This window comes from Merops nubicus, unplaced genomic scaffold (assembly GCF_000691845.1).
Source record: "Merops nubicus isolate BGI_N331 unplaced genomic scaffold, ASM69184v1 scaffold1124, whole genome shotgun sequence".
Classification (NCBI taxonomy): domain Eukaryota; kingdom Metazoa; phylum Chordata; class Aves; order Coraciiformes; family Meropidae; genus Merops; species Merops nubicus.
Genome location: NW_008604640.1, coordinates 106,960 through 132,074, shown reverse-complemented (window position 1 = coordinate 132,074; position 25,115 = coordinate 106,960). Strand labels below are relative to the sequence as shown.

The 25,115-nt window shown below is 35.3% G+C and overlaps 1 protein-coding gene across 7 annotated transcripts in view; it reads right to left on the bottom strand.

Annotated features, from left to right (window-relative positions):
- Positions 1-25,115, bottom strand: part of NRCAM (neuronal cell adhesion molecule) — a 70,252-nt gene that overhangs the window by 18,703 nt on the left and 26,434 nt on the right. For 2 of the 7 annotated variants that reach the window (XM_008939045.1, XM_008939047.1), the window contains 16 exons: positions 24,409-24,552; positions 23,312-23,423; positions 22,707-22,873; positions 22,476-22,623; positions 21,809-21,933; positions 20,887-20,916; positions 19,513-19,614; positions 16,705-16,902; positions 16,525-16,595; positions 15,433-15,658; positions 15,009-15,124; positions 11,431-11,635; positions 11,108-11,230; positions 9,939-10,115; positions 8,806-8,841; positions 613-738 (listed from right to left, as the gene is read on the bottom strand). In XM_008939045.1, coding sequence (XP_008937293.1) covers positions 613-738; positions 8,806-8,841; positions 9,939-10,115; positions 11,108-11,230; positions 11,431-11,635; positions 15,009-15,124; positions 15,433-15,658; positions 16,525-16,595; positions 16,705-16,902; positions 19,513-19,614; positions 20,887-20,916; positions 21,809-21,933; positions 22,476-22,623; positions 22,707-22,873; positions 23,312-23,423; positions 24,409-24,552 — 2,106 coding nt within the window. The remainder of the gene's footprint in view (positions 1-612; positions 739-8,805; positions 8,842-9,938; positions 10,116-11,107; positions 11,231-11,430; positions 11,636-15,008; positions 15,125-15,432; positions 15,659-16,524; positions 16,596-16,704; positions 16,903-19,512; positions 19,615-20,886; positions 20,917-21,808; positions 21,934-22,475; positions 22,624-22,706; positions 22,874-23,311; positions 23,424-24,408; positions 24,553-25,115) is intronic. The other 5 variants (XM_008939049.1, XM_008939050.1, XM_008939048.1 and 2 more) reach the window with 4 other exon arrangements.

The window sequence follows — 25,115 nt, the reverse complement described above, 5'->3', positions numbered from 1 at the left end:
TATATTCCAATTTTCAGATTGATCATCTTTAGTCATAACTTTAGAAGGAGAGAGTATTTGAACAGAAATATCTTAGTTTATTAGCTAAGTGTTTTAATTATTATTGGTATTATAAAATATTAAAATCTGGTTTTATGCCAGTAAGAGTATATAAGTTGGTTGATATTATCTTATATTAAGATTTTATTTAACAAAGAATAGTGTTTTGATTGGATCTCCAATTCTTTTCCCCCTCCCCCTTGATTTGGTGTAATTTAGGAAAACTGTTATATCCTATTTTAATGCAAGTAATCATATTTTTCTACACATAATTTCTGCATGATAAACAACATAATGCAAACTACATTTTTAGAAGTTGAGGTTCAAAAGAGTTTACAAATAATACAAAGGAACAAAGGCTGGTATTCTATATGAGCATTAAATATCTGCTATACGTTGATGTTTATTAAAATGAAAATTATTTGATCATATTGATGAAATGAAAAAAAACAGTTCTTCTAGACATTTAAGAGCTATCATTAATACTGGGTCAACTTAGGACCACATTTACTATCAAAATCTTTGAAAAGATTTCTGAACAGTTTAGCAAAATTTAATGAAATGACTTCTTACTGCCTGCTACACCATATTCAACATAAAAGTTCGCATGATCTGGTCCCTCATACTCCCAACTGATATTGGCATAGGTCTCAGCAGCAGCTGTTGTAACATTTCTGATCCTTGGATAAAGTGGTTGCACTGAATACACAATAGAAAAACAAAGCAGAATACGAAATTGTGACTTCATACATAAAAATAAATATTTTAAGAAGTTACTATGTTAGTTTACACCAAACACAGGGAAGGTATAGTACATTCAGCATTGCTTCCACTACTGGAGATTAGTGACTAAAGGAGAATATTTGATAATTGAATCCAGGGCAGTTACTAAACTATTATTCAGTAAAATCTATGTACTCTACTGAGCATGCCCTGTATCACAAAAACTGCCAAATACTTAAAAATATCTAATTGCTAAAATTCTGGAACACGTTATTTCTATTCATCTAGAAGTAAAATGCAGACAGCTGGAATGTGAGCACCTTGTGAGGGTAATGGGAAACGGCAGGAGAGAATGGAGTCACTAAGGTGGCACACACCTCCCTTTATGCCACGTGTCACTGAACGGACTGCAAATGCCTCAGCTGCAGGCCCTTACAGGACTTTGTCTCTATTACAATGATAATGATAAAAAACAGAAGACAATACCCTTATAGAATGTTGGACGGACAGTGTGCATGACTGGGGAGGTTGCAAAAAGGATTTCTGAATATCCTTCACCATCAGAGATAGTAGGAAAGAAAAAATAAAGAGTAAAGACACTTTCAATCGAAAAGTAACATTGAAATAATACAGTAATCCCTTACCTGTTAAATGAGTAACACATGCACACTCTAAATTCATGCAAGATTCAATCAGTCTTACTTTTTAAAACATGAAAGAGCTAAGTGATACATGTGTATTTGAAAACAAATTGAAGTATGAGTGTACTGACACCTTTGCTTTCACAGAACACTTCCAAAAGCAGCTTCATTAGCGGTACAGATTCACAGCACCTTCAGACATGGGAACATTAGACATTAGGTACTGGAAAGCCAGTATCAAAATACTCTGGTGTGAAGGTTACAAATCACTGTAATGCACAAAGCTGTTCATTTGAAGGTACTGAGTCTGGCTCCTGACACTCTCGGTGCACAACAGTCTTATTTCTTTTCACAGATATGCACAATGCCCACGTCTATGAAAAGAAGTGCTCCTCTCTTCAGCATCCTGTAATTAGCTGCCACTTTGCTCGTGCCGTCTCATCCCATTATACTGGTTATAAAGGGACGTGTATTTGCCATTTTTGTTTCCCTAATATTGATGAAAAATAGATTTTAATACTTCCAATAGTGTGGATACAAAGAGGATGCTTCTCATCCAGCTACCCATTTTTAATTAAAATGCCTCACATGGATTACCACAGACTTTTCTATCCTACTAAAAATAACTCCTCTGTTAGAAACATCAGAAATGCTTCCTAAAGGACCATGAAACACCAGAGGTATAAACTAGCCTCAGTAAAGACAAATGACAAAATTCCAACGGCTTCACCTACATCAGAAAATAAAATAGGCAAAAGCCTGTTCTCAAGGCAAGAGGTGCTGCACAGATTTTAGCTATGCACTTAAATTATTTTCTCTTCAAAACAGGATGGCTTTGTCCATATGGCTGACTGGAACAAGTTCCAAATTGTACTCAAAGATAAAACAGCTTATTTTGGCATAATAGAATAAATAAATCTGCATGCAAACCCATAGCACAGGCTAAGCAATATGACTATCATGTCTAGAAAATGATAGATTCTGAGCCTTTTTAAAAAATACCTAAATAAAGCAAATTCCATCAATTCCCATGAAAATGTATTCTCCTTATTACAAATTTTCATAGTATCAGAGTTTTATTCCCATGCTTGCATCAAATTTTTCTTCTTAGCTCTATTCCAGTAGTATTCAACGATTCAATCTGTATTAAACTAATTACTCCCACATTTTATGTCTTTGTAGGCAAGCTGTGCTTATATATTTTATACATAATTTCTTTTACCAACCAAAAATATTAAGCAATATAGTATTTAAAACAATATAATATATTTATCTCCTGGCTAAAACCAGCTGAACAAAATTAAAAAGAAAGCACAAGACTTGTGGGAAATCTGGGATGTAACCATATACACCATGATAATGCAAAGGGATTAGATTCTGCTTCTCTGTGCCACTTGAAGGTACCAAGAGGAAAGAATAGCAGGCTCTAAATTTAGAAAGGTGCAGAGTCTGAGATTGCAGACAGGATCTATAAACTTCTTCGTTTGCACACAGGGACAGGTGTTTGTTACAATCAGCATCTAAGCATTTGTTCTGTGCCAAGAAAACAACTGGTCTGTATTGTAAATATGACTTTGTTCTGATTCATTAAATAGTATTTTCTCAAACCCATGTTTTCCTGGACTTTGCTCTCCCACAAAAGATGTCTAATTAGCAGTACAACTGTATGACTGATATTTCCCTCCAATGTTAAATACAGAAGAAATTTATCAGCAATAATTTCTTCTCCCAAGTAACAAGTAGTAGAACAAGAGGGATTGGCCTCAGGTTGCACTACACGAGGTTTAGATAGGATATTATGAAAATTTTGTCACCAAAAGGGTTGTCCAGCATTGGAACAGGCTGCTTGATGGAGGTGGTGGAGTCACCATCCCTGGAGTTATTTGTAAGACATGTAGGTGAAGTGGTAGACATAGCAGTGTTAGGTTAATGGTTGGACCCGATGACCTTAAAGGTCTTTTCCAACCAAAATGATTCTCTGATTTTATAGTGTTCCTTTCTCCTTGTGCCCAACCACTTGGGGATGAAGTAAACTGTCTCACCTTGTGTGACTGTTTCCACATGACAAACAGCTTCTATAACATTAAGCAAATCAGATAATCACCTTCCCTGTAAAACTTCCATCTTCTCCTGTGGTTTTTGTATTTTTTTTTCCAATTCCCAGTTTCTGCTCAGATTAAAGAGCTGCCTGCTAGATTAAAGACCTGGTACATGTCTTTCTGTTCATATGATTGTATATAACAATTATGTTGGCTCTGAAAATTACCTCAATTTCCTTGGTGTCTCAGTTTCTAAATCCTGACTTACGCTTAGATTTATCTGTCTTACCAACAACTGTTTGTAGATTTATCCATGTGTAGTATTTCGTGAGATTTAAGTTCTGTTTTTTTCTCTTTGAATATATTGTTTCAAGGAATTTGTTCAGTAGCACGTACATTTCCAAAATAATTATTTTTGGCAACTCTACCTCTTTTTCACTTCTACTTGCTATAATTTGCCATCAGGCCTGGAAAGTTTTAATTAAGTCTGTTAAATGTGCCATGCTTGCAACATGAATATACACATAAGAAGATAAAAAATGGCTGATGCAGCCTGAGGTGATAATAGCCTAGAGTTGAAATGGTTACAACATTTAAAGCTTGCCTGTGATCTACCCAAACTGTTGTCTTCTCAATCATCACACCTCTAATTATAATTAACCTCTTAGTTCTTCAATATGTTTCCCAGCACTGTTCACAAACTCAAAACGTGTAATTGTCAGTGGGCAGACACTGTCAGCATGTGCAAGAGCCAGTTGGTAACAAGGAGGGGCAGAAGGCTTTGTCTCGGGGACACGGAGTGTTCGGTAGCAGAGCACTGTGCGCTTCTGATCCGTGACCGTGCATGACGCTGTGCAGCACAGCTGACAAAGCCTCACTCTAAAACTGATGGGAATGGGTTGTTAAGAAGTTACAGTTTTTATAAAGACCAGCTCTTATTCAGCTACCTCCAGTAAATTAATCTCTTTCATTCATGCAACAATGCAACACTAAATTTAGCTGGTATTTCTGAGTATGTTTTCATTTCTATAGTGAGGTATGATATAAAAGCATTTATCAATTGTTGAGAAAGAGGCCTAGGCTCAAAGTAAAACACCTTTCTTTTCAAATTAATTCTAGTGCTTTTTTAGTAGAGCTTTTTGTAGAGTTGTATTTAATCTTCCAGCCTTACAGGAATACAGTTCCTTCAAATAACACAGTTACACTTGGGCTGCAGATACAATAGAATTTAACAAGACATGACATGAGATATGAATGGATTTAACAACAGAATATGTACTCTCCCAAGATTTATTTCACCAGAACAATAAATTAAATAATCTCTGAAGCGACTAAATGTTAGCAATTTTCATGGGATTCACCTAATCTCTGGAAAAAAAATGGCAGGTGACAAGCACACATTTGAAATTGGTGTCAAATGGAAAAAAAAAACCAAAGCAATATATCATAGACATTAGTTGAAATGTATATATAAAGAGAAAAGTAAGTTCAAAGGGAAAAAACCCACACCCACACACAAGAAAAGATGAAGGAAAAAGGTAATTGATTCTGCCAGAGCCTCTAAGAAACACAGGAGAGTTTTGCCTTTTTTTTTTTTAAACATGCAACTTCTATAGTATGAAATTCAACCCTTAATATAACGGAAGGAGTGAATTCCACTTCTGGCAGTGAGAAACGGTCATTAGTCATTTCTAAGATTATTTAGGCCATTGCAAGACGATTCCTGTAGTGCAAGAAATATAGAAGACAAAGAAATGCAGGAAATCCTTTCAGTGATAAGCATGGTATGGATTTTGTGTGATGTCTATGATGTGAAAGGTATTTGCAGGAATTTTTAATTGCAATAATCATCATTTTCTCTAGTCTAGCATGCAAAGTGTCATCATTGTTCCCAGTAGACTTTTAAAAGAGGACAAAAGAGTGGTTCTGCACAGCAGGCTGTACTGAAAGAATCATAGAGATATGATGGAGAAGTCCACAGTGAGAGAGTGGCTGATGTAGCAGTACAAAAATATTACAATCAACTTGAATAGTAAAAGCAGCTTGAACATGTCAGCAAAAAATTTGGAGACGTTATGTGAAATGATTCAAACAGGAGGAAAACAGATGGTGGGCAGGGAAAATTATTTAAAGAACAGCATTTTGTACAGGACAAAGAAAACCGAGATGATCCAATCTTCTGTGAAGAGATCAGAGATAACGAACTCAGCTGATGATGATTTCTAGCCTACGTGAAGAGCTTCATACTGGAGATTCAGACAGAAGAGAAGAGAATAGCTTCAAACCCCGAGGCTAGACTACTTGCTTTTCTCCCTTGCAACAGCAGTACTTCTGTCAGTAATACTCGACATGTGAAGATCCCATGAAGAAGGCAGACCAGTCTGGTACTGCACTGAGAGGACGCGTAAGCTTCAGTTAAAGGTAACTGTGATCTCACAACCTTATTTTAATTGCCATTCAGGACTGCTAGCAGACTACAAGACCTTGCTTTGAAATAAAAATGTTGAATAAATCAAAAATAAATTGAAAAGTGAAACAAGAAGGCTTGTGAAATGAGACTGAGATGTCATGCTGTGACTTCCTACACTTCAGCTGACAACAAACACAGTAATGACCCCTGTGACTGTTTAATCAGCAACTTTAATTTCTACCATTTCAATTTGATCTGTTCTGATCAAATTTGTATTCTCTTCCTTCCTGTATAGACCAGTTATCTAAAAATTCAAATGGAAAAGGGTAGAAAAGACCCGACTGCAGTGACCATCTGAGTCACTTTCCAGTTGCTATTATTATTATTTTATAATAAAGGACAATGGAGGGCCCACAGCTGTCTAAAAAGATGGCAAAAGATGCATAGTGCCAAAAAACAGGGAAAGCATTTCAGAACTACAATAAAAATATTGAGGCACTCTAAGATCCTTAGATTTACCATAGCAATATTTCCCTCTGCAGTTCGATATATAGTCTTAGTCTGAGAACTGATATATGCCCCAAGCTGAAGGTCTTCAGGTACAGCTAGCCAGCAGAAAACACCAAATACAGAAATCCCAGTGCAGTTCAGGCTGGCTGAATCTGGACCTACTGTATTCTTAACTTCCAAGATGAATGTGTTCAAACTGAAAGATAAGGGATAATTACATTTATCTGGTAATTTCTGCCTTTCAAAATGAAGAACTGAGATGTTTTTGGTAGATCACAAAAAAGTTGAGGATATCCACATTTCACCTTCTCCTTAGTTTGGCTTTGGGTCCACATCAAAAAGAACTATATATATGGGTATAGGCCATCCTGCACCTCATGGAGGAGTAGAAATTCACTGCTGGGTATGGCTTCTTGAGTGGGCTGAGTATTTCTATTTTCCAAATCCATCCACTCATGAGAACAAAAAATTTGGCACTTGACCTTGGCAATATGATCCCCCTTTTCCTTCCTCATAGTCCCTGATCAGTAGCAAAACAGTTAACCACATTAACGTAAGTAACCTTTGAGAACATTCATCTCGGACCTGCAGCCACTCAGATGTCCTAACAGATGTCACGGCTTTGGTTCCACCCTGTTTGCAGTTCCATAGTTTTCCTTGCAATTGTAAGAGCTAGATGCTACAGGAATATGTGAAAACTTTGAAACCATAAACAGCATGGAAACAAACAAAGACATCTGCTTAGTTTTCAGAGAATCTGAGATGACAGCTCTGAAATGTGAGCTGCTCCAGCTGATCTTACAAATAAGATGCTTTCTGCTAGCCACAGACTGTGATACAGCTATAATTAGACCTGTTTCACACAGAGAATCCACTTTTCCTTGCATGAGTTTTTATACTGAGCTATAAATAAGGATCACTTCATTTCTATTTCTGCTGTTAATGTCCAGGACTACAAGCCAGTTTGATTGTTCAAATCTGTGCTGACTTCTCAGATACAACCAGGCTAAAAAACAGTAAGAAAGGCTTGTCATTAAAATAAATACACAGCTTCACACACTTACTAGAAATGCATCTCATACTAGAATATACTTACATATTCATAAATAAATTTCTATATATTATATATGCACAAATTCATGTATACATATAGAGCGAATCTGATTCGTACCAGAGTGAGTGAATGAAGTTCTTTTTTAAGGCTATTATCTTTCAAACCAGCTGATCATAAAGCAGAAAGAAAAAAGATGTAAAACAATTTATGCTGTCTCTTCCCATTAAAAATGTAAAAAATGTTAGATATTTCTTGTACAGATTTTGATTTGGGTTTATGGTCCAAGAATCTGAAGCAAAGATGTTCAATGGGCTCAAGTTGTGCCAGGGGAGGTTAAGACTGGATGTTTGGAAGAATTTTTTTGCTGAAAGAGTGGTGAGGCATTGGCACAGGCTGCCCAAGGAGGTGGTGGAGTCACTGTCCCTGAAGGTTTTCAAAAAATGTGGCACTTTAATGGTCATGGCAGTGTTGGGTGACGGTTGGACTTGATGATCTCAGAGGTCTTTTCCAACCTTTATGATTCTATGATTAGTGTTAATGACACATCTGTGATAAAATGACACATATACAGAGAGACACTTTTCTGACTTATAGCTACCTAACAGTCCTCAGGACAATCTTTGCTTCTGGCAGTGAAGGCATCAAAATTCATACAGGCTGTGTGCAAAAATGTGAAGAACACCCTGCTTAACAGAACTGCATTATAAATAAGGATTATTGAATTCAAGAATAAGAATGATAATAAGTTCCACTCACTGACACATCCTCAAGTACTCATAAGATCTCTGAGCCTAAGACAGCAGGAAGCTCCTTGCCAGTATACTCAACCTGATACTCAAACTCAGAAGTATACAGAGGGTATTGTCAGTCATCCGTTTCTTAAGCACAGCTGGCTTGCAAATGAAATAAAGATAACTGAGGGGGTAGCATTAATCAGCAGTGAGAACAAGAATGCACCTACTTTTTTAAAACAAAAAATGCACAGGTAGTAAAAAAAAATCTCCTTTGCGAAAGTGCTGTTTTTTCTACTCCAGCTAATCAGTGCCAGTGCACCTGGATCCTGAATATTTATGATAGTGACATACTGTTAAATGTTCAGAAATAATTAGACTTTGCTGAAGCAAAGCTAATGAATTCCCTTGGAACTCTGAGGCAAAATAAACAGATGAAAGATATTAATAAGCATTCTGGATTGCCTTTTTTGGTTTTTTTTTTATAAAAAAAAAACCCAAACAAACCCAACAAACCCCAAAACTATTTTCTGCCAGCACTGATTAATACTTTGTATAGCAATGTGTAGTCCAAGATTTTCTGTCCTTACCACTGCAATTTCCCCATTTGCAACACTGCAAAATCCACACATTAACAAATCATGCAGTTTCATTTTACCTTTGCCTGCACCTACAGCAGGATGGAGAATACCAGCTTTAATGGAGGAAAACAAGAATAGGAACACTATATAATTAGATACAACACCAAAGGGAACACACATATACAATTTCATTAAATAAGAAAAGCATGCAGTCTAGGTAAAATGTATTAATTTAAATAAGTTAGAAGCAATCCGCTTATGTCAAACACGGACTTTTACAAGACAACAAAAAATATCCATGCATTTACAAAATTTTATTGTTCATGCTTGTTAAGATTGATGATTTAAAATAAATGTAGTTCATCTGCAACCTTAATACACTATCAAAGAAATTGCATTCCATACCAAATCACCTGTGTTAATTCCAAGAAATTATAATTCTACTAAGCATAAAAATATGTGAAAAGATGGTATCAAAATAAATTTTTAACGTTAAGACATGCAAAATCACAAAATACTTTCCCCCAAATTTCCCCCTTGCTTTAAATTAATCCTACTTTTTAAGCTTTCATACTTAAATAAATAACATCTTCAACAAAAGAAGTGCCAAAATCGGAGATCTAGAACGGCTATATTGTAAAAATCAATAGCGACAGGATTGACAATATACTTAAAGAGCTTTTTATTATTATACTGTCCCCAGTTATTTGGGACCATAGATGACAAATCTGTTTCTGCAGTTTGAAGTTACAGTTTTCGCTGCTTCTGTGAAGAAAAGCTTAGACCTCACAGAAGCTGTTGTGTTGCAAAAGAGAAATCAGTTCCTCCAGCCATACGGATGCCTCATTTCAGAATTGTTCTCTGTGACCAGAGCAGGTCAATGAAGCAGAACTGGTGAATGAAGGAAGACCACTTAAAATGCAGTTACAGGAACCTTTGAAGCTCAGAAAATCCAAAGTCTTAGAACTTTTAAGTTTATATCAAAAGTAAGGGCTTTACACATTTTTTGAGGCTTCCACTACAGTAGAAAACCTTTGTACATTTTTTCTTAAAAACTATTTAAAATCATGTATAATACGGTTAAGAAAGCTCTAGAAAAAAATGTTACTAGGGGCTATTTCCTCAATGGAAGGAAGTAGTAGCAATATTTTTAATAAAATTTTTAGTGGTTTTTAAGCTCAGTGGGTTTCTTTATACATACCCATCTTACCTTCATCCATAATTGTTACTGCTTCCTCAGTTATCTGATTTCCTGATCCGACTGAAGTTTGTGCATTAAAGTAAAACTTGTACCGTGTGCTGTAATTTAAATTTTTTAAGATCAAGCTGCTCTCATTGGCAGGAATTCTTATCTCTACCAAGGGACCCAATTCATGTGTGTTGTTAACTGTTGTAAAAAAAAAAAAAAAAGAATTAGGAAAATTGCCTACATTATCATTGTATTAAAACACAGATGTTTTGTTTGGTTGTGTTTTATTTGTCTGCTGCATTGTTCATTTCAGGCGATATGCCTGTATATGCAGTTTCAAAAGGAAGTCAACTTTGTGTAAAAAAGATCTATGTGAGGGGCTAAAATTCAGCAAGGAGATAGGAAACATCTACACGTTTTTAAGTTCATGATCCACTCTCATACATATCTGAATCCAAGGCAACTAAGTGCACGTCAAGTCATCTGAACTTACCCATTTGAAATACTGAAAAAAATTCTGAAACTCTAAACTAGCTGTGGCATAATAAATTCAGTATGATTAGGAAATAAAATACTGAAGTGATTTGTATCTAATGCCAAGGAAGAGTGGAAGTTGGTAAGCGGAAGAAAACAAACTTCCCTCATCTGTATAGTGTGTAGGAAAACTTAAATTTCCAGTGGCACTACGGACAAATTTCTGGGCAACTAAGCAGTGGTATGGGGATCCTACGGAAGTGATCCTAGAGAGCTCTGGATAAATGGCAGCTTTATAAATTTTTCATTTTAAAATTAAAATACCATGAAAATTGAAGAAGCAGACAGAAATATAATTAGATATAATTTGATGTACTTCTAATGATATTATCTCCGCAGTTAGAATACAGGATCTGTAAGTGGTAGCATCTTGCTTTTAACTTGGCTCTCCATTTTATGTAAGACTTCACCTCCATTTTTCTGTGAAGCGTGGTTTGAAGAAATAAAAGGAATAGAAAAATGCTGACCTTGTTCTTGATCAAGTGAAGTTTTTCACACACAGTCATCTGTATTGTGAAAATACATTCATCTTTCTCAAACTTGACAACTAAAATGCAATCTCAGGTTTTGTACATTATTAATTCACAATTCTTTCTTAATGTATGGATTGCTATTTGGTAGCCATATTGTCTAAGTTAGAGTTATATATAACTTACTTGGCTGAAACTTCAGTATATACGATGTCAAAACACCATTTGGATGGGTAGGTGAACCCCACTCCAGAGTCAAAGAGTCCAATGTTGGGTTAGTAATCTTCAAAAAGGAGGGTGAGCTAGGAACTTTTAAGAAGAATATACAGTAAATACAAATTAGATTAACTTAAAAGAGCTCATGAATTATTAATTCTTAAGAATATTACTGTATTGAGTCAGATTATTATTTATGATGTCCAAAATGCAAATTCAGCAACTAAACCCTTGGTGTTCTGTTTCTGAATATACCACATTTAAGTTTATTCTCTAGCTTTCTCATGTCATACCTCCTTCTGGGGTCTTAAATACTTTGTCTGGGCTTGCTGGTCCTTCTCCTTTACCATTAACAACTCTAACATTCAGCTTGTAAGAACTATAGGGCTCCAGCCCTGGCAACATTCCAAAAGTCTTGTTTCCCCTGAAAGTCAAGATCTTTTTTTCTACATGCCGTCTACTCCTTCTGGATAGACTCTGCACTTTCCAGTAGTAAACCTAAAGACAAAAGAAAATCTACAGTGAGCGTTTAGGTGTTCTGATTTTACAAACTCTAGGCTTTCCTGTGAGTATCCATGAGTTACAGGGTATGAATAACTGCAATTTTCGTAAGATCAGGTGAGACACAGCAGAGAGCTTTCCTCCTCCAGAAACAGATCTTGTCCAGAAACAGTCATGTCTACACAACTTGGTGAAGACTATAGCATCTGCCAGTTCTGCTAATGCTCAAAGCCAGTTTGACACAAGTCCTAGTTTGGAACTGCATTAGTATGTGGTGGGTCTCATGTTAACAAGTCCATCTGAGAGGCAGGACTCAGTCATACCATCCATTCTTTCAGTAAGATATCTATACAGCTTCCAAAGCAGACCTGCACTTTGCCACCTTGTTATGTCACACGCCTGACCAGGCAACTCCCTGTGATGTGGAAGCCAAATAGGTATTTGTAAATAGGAAAGAAGCCAAAAGATTTGTCTGGGCTGGAAAAAATCCCACAGTTTCTGAAAGGACTTTTAGGCTACAGTCACAGAATGATCTCCACCTAGGGACAGGAAGACTACTCCTCCCTTTATATGACAATTAGATCAGACCACAAAGCTGATTCTGGTCTCCATTTCACTGACTGTGTTTCCAAGGAGCTACAGATAAGCCTCAGAGGCCATTACTTTGACTGCATGCTAATACACAATCTCTCTACCATAGTACCTGGAAAGATATTAACAGTTGCCCTTACAAAGACTTATGTTACTCCTAGGAATGTCACCTTCAAATACAATATTGTTCATTTTTCACAGCATAATTTTCATGCACGTATGATCACACAATAAAACTGATAATGTAAATGGGTAAAATTCTGGTTCCATTTAGGCCACTTGCAAAACACCCCTTTAATCAATCAAGCTGGGATTTCAAATATGAATTCAAAAAAAGAAACTGTTAAGACTTACAGAGCTTAACTACATAGCTTGCAAAGCAATGTGACACTAAGACCCGCTTTCTATGGCTAACAACCTACTATTTCACTTTAATCACTTTTAAATGCCACAGTGTTTTCCATGGCTTGAGTTAATGTTTTTCAACATCCCCAGCTGCTATCCTGCAGCTTTTATCCTACCAACTAGTGCAGAGAGTCATAGACCAGCTAACAAAAGCTTGATGTGCTGGTGCTATCAGTACTGAAACTCACAAGCTATAGTTGATGATATTTTAAGAGTTGTTAGCTGGTAATGTTTCACAAAGCACATTATTATAGTTGGGTCATCATTTGTCACTAGACAGGCTGAAACTAAAAGAGAGCTTTAATAAGCTGGGCTGGACAATGAAGGCTGATTTGGAAGAGAAATATGACACTAAAAGAGACTGCATCACATATTTCACATACTGTACTGAATAACCACTGAATTTGTAAGAATAACAGGAAAAAAGGGCAGCAATAACAGTGAAAAGAATTCTTTTTCAAATTGCTTCTTAGGTTTGAAAGACTTTACAGTGCCACAGTATATCAAATGATAGCTAGATTAATACAAGAGCAAAATATAAGTGATGTGCTGTAGACCACTGCTAGTCTTCTGCTCTTCCTGCTTTGTTCATACACTTGTCTTCATGGCGTGAGTCATGAAGAAGCACCCCTCTCTTGATTAAGAAATGTGACTCTAATGCAACTGCATATTGGGCTACTGTCTGAAATTATTTTATTGATTAGGAAAGCCTGAGTTTGAAGGTAGGAGTTTGCTGATGTGTTTAAAATTAGACATCCGTGTGCTCTGCAAGTTATATCCAAAAGAAAGACACTTAAAGCATACTCTGCATGCATGGAAGGCTTTCAGCTTGTATTCAGAAAAAAAATAAATATAACAATTGCTATCCACCAGGTCTTAGGACTTGTTATGACTCATCTAGTTTTTAGCCTATTTTAGCTTGATTTAGCTGTATCTGCAAAAAATATTTAAGAAACTTTTGCTGCACCTGCAACTTATTCAAGGACATAACATTGTCAGATTTGCCCAAGCCTTAACAGCAAAACTATTCACTGGTCAGGTCTGCTGTCAATCCTGTGGTCTTGAGCTTGTTTTATCATTATTGACTGACTTATTAATTATCTAACAGATAATGTTATCTAACAGATAAACACTGAGCAGACTAACAAAAGTTCTGTTTCTCCGCTGAGTTTCTCATCTATGACAAAGCACCACACTAACTACAAATACTTACACTAGCCCATGCAGAACTAGCTTAAGTCTCTCTGGATGTTTTTTCATTGTGCCAGCTAAGTGATATTTGCATATCAGGAACTCACATTCATGTGGTAACCAGCTGTAACACAATGAAGTTCAGTTTCAATGATCTTGAATGCTAGTCCTCCATTTTATACGTATGATGTACCTTTACTCTCCTCCAAATATTCCTTCCTCTTTCAATTTTTCAAATACTTCTTTTTCCTCTTTTCATTTAAACAGATATAGTTTAAATCAGTGTGTCTTATGAAGTAACCTCATTCAAGCTGTGTAGCTAGTCTGTTTTGTTAGAACATATTTAGTTTACTTGCAGAGGAGCAAAGTAATATTATTTTCTTCTCCTGTTGCATACAAAGTCAGTATTATCCTCTCATTCCACTCTTCCCTCTGCAACCAGGCTACCATGCTTCTGCAGTTCCCACTCCTGAGTTTCTTCTGATGGGCTTCTAGTACAATCTCTGAAGCAATTTTTGCCATCAGATTTTCCCTGTCCTCCAGGGACACCAGTTCCTCCAGTTTCTAACCTTGAAGTCCCTCTGTCTCTCATTTGCTATTAATTGTAGATTTTTGTCTCCAACACAGCCTTCTCAGTCATCAACAAAGCCAGCACATTATCTTAGACTAAGCTTCCTACAATTACGTGTATGTGCCAAGTGTTTTGCCATTTCCTATCCTCTTTAAATTAAGCTTTTAAACTGAGATTTTTCCTGGCCTACAAAGACACAGCAACCAGCATAAGCTAGCAAGTGGTCAGTTACTCAAAATTAAAGATGTGATTAATTATATTATGACAGAAGATGAGTAATCTTAAACCAAGAAGAAAATCCTATTTCTCATCATTGGAATATGATCTGTAAAACTATTATTTTTTTCATCTATATAATGCCTGCAAACTGCATTGCAAACATATCCCATTTTTCTTCAAGGACAATATCACAGGAGGGTAATGCTAAAAGGCCACAACACTGCTGAACTTAAGAGTTAATTGTATCAATGCTGTTGATCTTGACAACAAAACTTGTGAGCTCACTCAAAAGCAAGAGCCCTATGTCAGTTACTTCGATCTGGACACAAACTCACATAGGAAAAGTGATCTATTTTAATATATGAGAAACAGAATGCTTTTGATTGTACTTACTTTGTACCCTTGAAGGTGTCCTCGGACAGATTTGAGTGGAACTGTGTCCCAATTCACCTTTGCTAATGTGCTGTTTATAACATGAACCTGCACGTTGCCTGGAGCAACCATTGGCACTGTGTGGAAAGGATGCAACACACACCTCATTAGAATGAGAAACCACAGGAACATACCTTTTCAGAATGAGTCTTTGCACCACTCTCAAGAAGTAAGTTAAAATGTTCCTATGTTAAAAAGCTGACCTCATGATTGATACCACAGAGTATTATAAAGCCTTATTATCTCTAAATTACTTCTTTCGATAAAAAAAATCCCCCAACCATACCATCCCTCTTTTTCAACATTTTAGTATTTTAAATACCCACTTAGGTTACACATTTAGTTGCTTTTAATTAGTAAAATTGAGTCAAACTACAAAACTTACAGTCTTCCCCTGAATGTCCAATCACCTCTGATGGCTCTGGTGCATATCCCAGGTCATTTAAAGCTTGTACTTTTATTTCATAGGGAACAAAAGTTGGTGTACCAGACACAATGTATTTGGATACATTTGCAACTATAACAGATGTCCATTCATCATCAACGTCTTTCTGACGCCAACTGACTTTGTACTGAAGCCCTGGTCCATTAGATTGAAAACCTTTTAAAGACTGAAATGAAAAGAATTTTTTTTTTTTAATATTCTGAAGCATCTGAAAAATCCAATCACAAAGGAATTATATGGAATCTTATCTAGAATTTTAAAGAAAATTTAACCCTGTATTCTGTGACAGAGAAGCACTGCCAAAATTTCCGAGCTACGCAATTTAGCTTTTACAGGAGGTCAGTTCAGTTGCTTGTCATTCATGAGTAAAAATCACACTGAACGATGATCTTGGCTAATTCTCATCCAACAATACATTGTGATTTCTTTATACGTATTTTGTTTTTACATTTTTCTTAGGAAAGGGAAAAAGGGAAATACAGACTTGCATCAACTCCTTAGAAATACTGTTCCCTAAACAATGTTTCCTGCCTGGGATGGGAGCTTTCTTTGAGCTCTTATCATGATGGTATGGGTGTGACAGAGAAAACTTTTCTACTAAAGTTTTTAGTGCAAAAATGCACAATAACTTGGTTTATCACAGAAGTTGAGGGTACAATTAGGATTCACATTAGAATTCATTCTAAAAATAAGACTCTACTTGAGATAAACCTCAACTTGCTTATTTAGTTTTCCTGTATTGTCAGCAAAACATCCTATATTACGAAATTAATGGCTTATCATGAGAAATCACTCAAGGAAAATATGTCACCATAATTTTTTAATTTTTTTTTAATAACACTTGCAGCTTTTCCTTGAAAATTAACATGGGAGAATGTCTGGATTTTACTCTTTTTTCAAGACTGCTTTAGGCAAGTAACACACTGGGTATTCTCATTGTATGTTCACAGTTAGATTATTATTGTTTCTGAAAAAAAATGTTAATCACAGACCTAAAAACAAACAAATGAAACCTCAAAAAACTAAACTTACCTCCCATGTTATTACCAAATTATCAGGTTCTGAGCCTATCCCTTGTACATTAGATGGGTTTTCATCAGGGTCTAAAAATAAAATATTTACATGTGAACAAGAATGACTGTTGTTCGCATTTGAAGCAAATCCAGTGCCATTCATAGTATAAATCAATCACTGGTAAGCAGGAATATTTACTTGCAGATTTTGTCAGGTACTGCTCAGATGGTTCACTTGGCTGACTTCTGCCAATCTCATTGACAGCTATCACACGGAATGAGTAGTTGACATATGGAGACAACTTCAACTGTACTGTTGTCTGAGTTCCAGGAACCTCCATCTGGTAATGCCACACCCCTGGTTCATGCAGCCCGTCTTCATATTCAATCACAAAGTCTGCAAAGAAAAATTGAATCCAACTTTATGTCAAAACCTACACACCACCTTCCAAGATCAGTGTAGGCATTTCTAAATGAGCTAATCATAAGGGATTGATCTAATCAATATTTCTAAAAACCATGGAAATTAGAAGTATATAAATCAGAATACAGTTCTATAACGTGGATCTCAAAAACACTGCCTAGGTAGAAATATAATAAAAACACTCTTCTTGTTTTGTATGCTCACTAATGCAGCTACTTATCAGGTAACGTGTTATTACAAGAGCCCTCTCTCAGATGTAACAGGAATACTTGAACTATCACAGCAAGAAAGTGGGACAAGATTGAAATTTTGATGATGTAAAAGTAGTATTTGGCTGACAAATATATTGATCTTAGTTGTATCAAGCTGACAGTAAGTAGTGCCATAGTGCCTGTACAATATTAAAAATTGCTGAATATTCCATTTTGCCCAATGAGACTAGCTTAGTGAAAAACTATTTAAAGCCAAGAAGCAATACTTGAGGCAGGCCTTTGAAAGCACTTTCACTACCTTGAAATTAAGTCAAGGAACGTATGTTCAGAAGCTAAATTTCTTGAGAGTTCTCTATGTGAGCACTCTGATTACTGTTGAGACCCTACAGAGTGTCTAACCTCAGGGATAAATAGGTTTGTAGAGCTCAAAAAGAAAATCATATTAATTAATTATCAAAGACAAAAGGACATTTTCATTCAGCTGTGAGACAGCAAAAAAAAATTCCTGTTCTTAGGTGAGACATAAATTTTAAAACACTAATTACACCCTGCTGGACTTTGGGCTTGCAGGTATCACCCTGACCTGAGCAGAAACAAAGAGAGAGAACTGGTCCCAAGTTACTGCCTGAGTTAAAGCTGGTATTGTTTACTCAGACATAAAGGTCTTGTGATGGAAAGTTTTCTGGATCAAAGTTTTTGTTTAAAAGATGAGAATCTATTACATGCTGGAAAAAAAAAGAATACACAAAGTTTTCACTACTGCTTTTCGCTTCCCTAGTAACTAGCACTCTGCTTGCAACTCTAGCAGCACAATTTATAAGAGACTTCAAGGAAAAAAACAAACAACTATTTGAGGTTTCAGAGAGATTCCAGCATGTCAATCATATTACTTGTGTAAAGGGATCACTCCTAATGAAGTGCTACCCTTGAGTCTTAGTGTGCACTTTGAAGTGATAGCAGCAGCAGCAATAATGGGCTGACTTATCAAGCAAATGCCCTTTTTTTTCAGGATCTCAGGGGATCATGCAGCAATATAAATGGTATCATAATTAAAACCAGCATCATTTAGCCAGAAGAGTTCAGTTTCCAGTACCAGAATGCATGTGATATCTTGCTTCTAGAAAAACTCTGATGTGAACCAACACCACCTAGTACCATCTCCTTTGAAACAGTATGATCTCATTGCTACAGAAAGCAAGACTTGTGTCTTCTGGTCTGGAAAAACATGAAAATACTGACAGAAGAGTATATGAATAAGCTGTAACTTAAATACAATTAAACTATTTACATTAAACTTCTACACATTATATGATTTAAAGTATATTACTAGCTGATATATATTAGACAAGTCTGAAAGTGTAAACTTCAGCAAAATCCCTTGGTATTTCATTGAAATCCAATCAAAATCTTTGATGTGTTCTCAAAGTTGTGAAATTCTGCTTTTACAAAACTTCCTTTCCAGATGCCTGACTCTTAAGGTCTGTGTTCACTGTTGATACTGATCAACATCAGACTGTGGAGAGCAACACTCAGTAACTCAGCCCAAGTCATTAATTCCAAATATAACATGTACACTGACGTTGGTAACTTCTGGCAGTTATTAAATAAAAATATCCTGCACAAATAATTAAATAATCACATTAAGTTCCTCATAATGGAAAAGGTGCCCCAACAAATCTTTGCGAACATTTTATTTTCTACACAACAAACAGTAACATATTTCTTCCTTCCCCCTAAATTCCCCCTCCATCTTCTCTACCCAATATGCACAAGAGTATCTTTCATCATGTTGTACTGGGAGGAATAAAGGCATTTAAGATAAATTTCCTGCCTCAAAAGTCTATAGATGTTCAATTTCTCTGTCATAAAGACACATTCCTTCAACTGTCTGGACTAGCATAAAAAAAGAAAAAATATTTGCTGTATATTTTCATAAAGGATAAGCTTCTCTATCAGCAGTAATGGATAATCTCTAGAGATATTGGTACTGATGATATTTCAAATTCATGGGAATTACAAAATAGTTAATGTAACATGTTTGTAGCTCTCTCCTTCAGAAGCATACAACTGAAGAACAAGTCTATTCTCTATATGCAGAAGACTGGACCTTTGCAGATGGAGGTCTATGTTAACTATGTTAACATACTATGTTAACTAGCACAGGTTTTTGGATCAAAAACCCAGCTCTTTTGGGCAGTAAGTCAGTCATTCTGCTTGTCTGTACATTAGAGGACATTCAGTGAATTTTTATGTCAACAAATGGTAGTTGTAGTGAAGGAATCCACCATTCTTCCATGCTATACATAAATTTTGTCATAGAACTCTCTGGAATCTGAGAACAGTTAACATAATTCAACAGATACAAACTTACTTGTAATGGGACTGTTATTTTCATCTCCTGGTATCCAAGAGAGTTCAACACTTCTTTCTAGCTGTCCTGTCAATTCCAAGTCAAAGGGTGGATTTGGCCGAGCTGTAAATCAAATGAACATAAAGTAAATAAACTCACCAGAATGTGTAGTTTCATCTTCGAAAAAAATCCTTACATTCCAGTCAAAATAGTTCCATAAATGCAACAGGGCAGGTCTACTCACTTACATAAGCATGACTTAATGACCATTAGCATGCAGTTGTTACAAAACACAGATAAAATGGAGACCAGATGTATCTACAAACTTCTATACGCTAACAAGACTCTGTATTTGGTATTATCTACATCTGATTGCACTTTGGTATAATGTGATGTGGAGAACTATGAAATGCACATTTAGTTTATCTTTGAGTGATTATGGGTGGTCAACTATTATAAAAAGCAATATTTAATAAAAAAGGGGAAATAGAGATGTATTCACATCAAAGAGGCTTTCCTAGAATCACTACAAATATTTTGCATGTAAATCCAAAACAAGTATAGTTCAAGTAGAAACTAACTGTAAGTTACTAAACCATTTCTTTTTGATGTACTTTAAAAAATATCCTGAAATACCATACAGGCTGTTACAATATATAAAGATATAACTGTCCCTGCCAAATTGCTGAAAATAATTGTATGACTTAGTACACAAAAATCAAGACTATTGAGTAGGTTCATTTAAGAACACATAAGCATTTTCACTGAACATGGCAGGATTTACTTAAAAGTGCTTAAGATGCTCATATTTAGAAGTGGCTTAGAAATATTATATTTCATGTTAAAATCCAAATTCAGAAAAAAATGCTAAAGGCTGTATACTGTCAAATTTAAAAAATGCACTTGACTGACAGATTTGGGGGTGAAATTTCAGCTTTAACTTTAAAATCCTTTTTAGCAATTTCATCAATCATAAACCAAACTGGTCAGTAAGGTACTATACATTTTATGAGTGAAATGAAGAGAAATTTTCATAGTGAAACAGCTTTTAACAGTTTGATTTACATTTTATATCTTTCATTTATTATATAGTTCTATAACTGATCTATATTACAGTGAGAAAAACATTAGCACACTGTAACCAACCTTTATTAAAAATCATTTGTCTCCGAAAATAATTTATTCCCTAAAATATAAAGCAGCCTGCACTGTAAAATTCCAAAGTTGGGTACTCCAACAATGAAGGAGTTGGTAAAATGGGATGAAACCACTCACACAGACACAGACACACACACAGGAAAAGGGAAACAAAAGAAAAGATGTTGCACTTTTCAATAGGCAAATGAGAAATACATCCAGCAGATGATGTAGAAAGAGAACTTCATATTAGTTTACCGTAAATGATAGCTGGAGTTGGGTGAGCAGCTGAAAAGAACATTAATATAAAGGATTTAATCAGTTAGTAGCCAAAGAAACAGAATACTGTAGGTAGTTAAAGACTATAATTATTAGAGACAAAGAAAAGTTAATTTCTTTAGGGTAAATGGTTGATTTTAAATAATACATTGATAGTTTTTCTCTGAAAAGTTATAAAAGTAAAAAAAAAAAGTATAAAAGTTTTAGATGAGGACAGGTGAAAAAAATATATCAAGTAAGCAATCTTATAAAAGCTTTTAAATAAGTACTAGGTGTTTGGTGTATGTCATTCCTGGATAGGCATCACAACACAAGTTTAAAACAGAAGCATACATGACTTCGAATCTCAGCATGAAGTGAATTAAGAATAATTCAGTACATCTGCCTAAACCTTTCTTAAAAACTGGGAGGAAGAGCAGTAATACGTTTGGGGGCAGTAATATATTTTACAACAATTGGCAGTTATAGAAACTTAAACAGGCAGAATAAATTTTAAAAGAAAATCCTTGAAAAATCATACAACCAACCAGGGCCAATCTTTCTGAACCATAATTTAGCTGCAAAAGAGATTTCTGAGATAACATGTTTATCTTCAAACACTCTGCTGTATGTAATGTACTGTGTTAGCTCAGTGATCCAAATAAAAACCTATACAGCACAAGAGTGAATGTGTCCTGTAGCTACTGGACCCTTTTTCCAGCAGCTGATTAAAAGGCAAACTTTGGGGTAAAACTGTATTTTTATAAAACTGAAACACATTTACAAATAAATGACATTTCCTTTGTCCTTTCCTAGAAACCATAACTACATTTGTACTTTTATTTTTAAATCTCATGCTGTTTTCATACTTAACAGTAACTAAACACAGTTCTGTTTTCATAAAGTTTGAGAGTGTTCTTACCAACAACAGTAAGCACAGCACTTGCTGAAACACTGTCCAGAGTAGTATTAACTATGCAAGTGTATGTTCCATCATCTTTATCAGTTACGTTCATAATGGTCAAATTGTCTTTACCAACTAGAAACCTGTAAATACAATAGATTCAGCTGCTGATTTTCAATAACTGGAACAGTTACAAGAAACTTGCATAACACATTACCAAATCCCATATACTTGTGCATGTCAGCAAATACCTAGAGAGCAATGTAAGCCATGGGACTATGTCAGTCTTTTCTACATTGCTCTTGACCATCTTCCCCCAGTAACTCTCTATCCTAATGTGCTTCTATTTGCAAATATACTGAAACAATCTGTGACTTAGAGCAAAATAGTCTTCCGTTATCTGTTTGGCTTCTTCTGCCAACTATCTTCTCCCTACAATTTTTATATATATATATATATGGTGCACCATCAAACATTTTCACATCTCATTTTATTTTTAATCTCATCTTAGTACTTTCACGACACTAGGTAAGTCCTTTAGTCACCAAATATGGGACACTAATGCATTTATCAGTCATCTTTGGAAAATGTCAATAGGTCAATATATTCCTTTCAAAGACCAGGAAAAAAAGGTAGACAAAGAAACTAGAAAATTAAAAATAAAGGAAAGTTATTTTGTCCATACCTTTCATCATCTGGCAGTTCATCATTGTCCTTCAGCCATATAACTGTTGGTACTAAGGTAGAATCATGTTTTATTATACACTCAAATGAAACTTGGCCATATCTCTGAATCACTTTGTATTCTGGCTGTTTAATTATCATCGTTGGATCTGAAATTTAAAATTACTGTTAGATATTTAGAAAGTCTGAAATTCTGTACTAACCTGTGATGAAAGAATGACTCATTTCTTACCTTTAACTTCCAATTGTACCTCATTTTGTATCTTTCCTAATTCATTCCTTGCTACACACGTGTATGTACCAGTACTATCCTTTTGAGCCACCGGAATTTCCAAGGTTCCATTATCATGGAAAACATATTCATTTCCACGCAAGATGCTACCTTTCACTCCCTTAAACCTTTATATAAAAGGTAAAATGATTATACAACATCATAGTTAAATTCTGTTCTATTTAATTATCAGAAAATACAAACTTTGGACTGCCACATTAGAAAATACAGACAGAATTACATAGTGAAATTTAAACTTGACTCTGCAGAGTTAACTGGGGTTACATTAAGTATATGTTACACTGTATTAGCAAACTTTGGACTGCCACATTAGAAAATACAGACAGAATTACATAGTGAAATTTAAACTTGACTCTACAGAGTTAACTGGGGTTACATTAAGTAAATGTTACACTGTATTTGCATATTGTAATCAGCATATACTTTACAATACACGATTTAAAAAGTGTAAATAGAATAAAAATAGTTTTAAAGCTTTAAACATTTATTTCCATAGACATATCTGGATCTTTTTACATAACTTAAGCACAACAGCTATATCTTACCATTCAATTTCTGGCTTAGGTGAACCAAAATAAGCACAGTCTAGCAATGCTGGGCTATCTGCGATGACTTGATAGAGTTTATTAGCAGGAGTGAGAATTCTCGGCGGCTCAGCTGAAAAGACAAAGATATCTGGATATAGATATAAAGATGCAAATACAAAATGCTAAGACATCAAGAATGGCCTAAAGAATTATATGTTAACATCCTTCTCTGAAGTGATTTCTTGTTTCAGTCTAGGTCCAAATATATCCTACTGCAAATAGCCCAAGGAAACATTAATGTAGGGGAATTATTTTGTGAAAAACAAATGCTTCTTCCCTGTCTATAAGTAACAGGCATGGGCACCAAAGGCAATGATTTTAATTGGAAAACTTAAATCAGAATATATTTCAAGAGAAACTCCTGGGAACAGACTGAACTACATAATTCCAAAGAAACCTACAGGCAGAAAGATGCTAAGAAGTATTTTTTGTGAAATATCTACATTTTTCTTTCATTTAAAAGACAGTGTCTCTCAATGAAAAGATCTGCCAGTTCCTGCAGAAGTGTCTTTAGAGGACAGTCTGCCTCGGAATTTGCTACTAGCTTTGTTAAATTCAGTGAGAAGAATTAGAGAGGCCACAATATCTTGTAACTAGAAACATATTCTTAGGAGGCCTTCAAGACAAATGCATAATCATGTCCTCTTGCAACAGCAATTAAGAGAATTTAACTGATCCAAAACACCCGCTACCAATGAAAGAGTGCTAAAATGTACTAATTTAAGCTATATTCATTCCTGCCTTATTTATTTTGCTTCTGCTTCCATTATTTACATGAACAACCAAAAAAAAAAAAAAAGAGATAAAATTTCTTCCAAGTTTTCTTCAGCTTTCACAACCATCCTTTTCTCACTTAGGAATTTACTATTCCCAAGTGAAATTCAGGAATAGGCTACATAAACAAAGGGTATGCATACACTTGCCTCTTACAGGGATAAGAAAATACATTCATTCCCATGGAAGACCTCAAGGAAGTCTTGAGCATACAGTCCATGTAGTAGCAGGAGACAACTGAATACTCACAAAAACTTGGAAACATATAGTCTGTTTCTTACCCAGAACATTCACAAACGCATTTGCTAGCAGGTATCCATACTCATTAGAAGCATTGCACTGATAGACAGCACTTGATCTTTCTTGCACATGTGAGAAGATAATGGTATCACCATCTACCTTTCTGCTAGGATCTTCTGGGGCAACTGTTGATGCAGAGAAAAAAAAAAAAAATTGCTTTTCCTAAACTGCTGTTGAATGATATGCTTTATACTTCTAAAAATAAAAAGTAATTTGAAAGACCGCTATTCCCCTTCTTCTGTTTTCCTGGTGACTGTTCACTGTTTAAGATGTGAATTTCAATATGGTTAAGGACATTTTTTCAATTCTACAAATATTTAACTCAGAAACGTACGGTTTCCCTTTTTGAGTTTTGTTTTTCACTGTGCTTTTCAGACAAGTGAAGCTAAGATCATATTTTACATGCAATGCAGAGGAAAAATACTGATATTACAAGATTCAGGAAAATACAGACGATATTTAGAAAATAAGGAAATATTTCTGAATGTCAAAAGAAAAGGCTGTTAGAATGACAGCCTTCTCTGACCTAAAGCTTTCAGCTTTTTGAGTCGATTTTTATACCACAAATAACTCTCCCAATATAAAAATAGCCTTACTCAGTTGAAAACTATCCCACTGTAAAAGTATAAGCAAATCTTTTAACTCAAAATCATCTTCACAACAGCAGTGACGGTAATTCAGTAGGTGG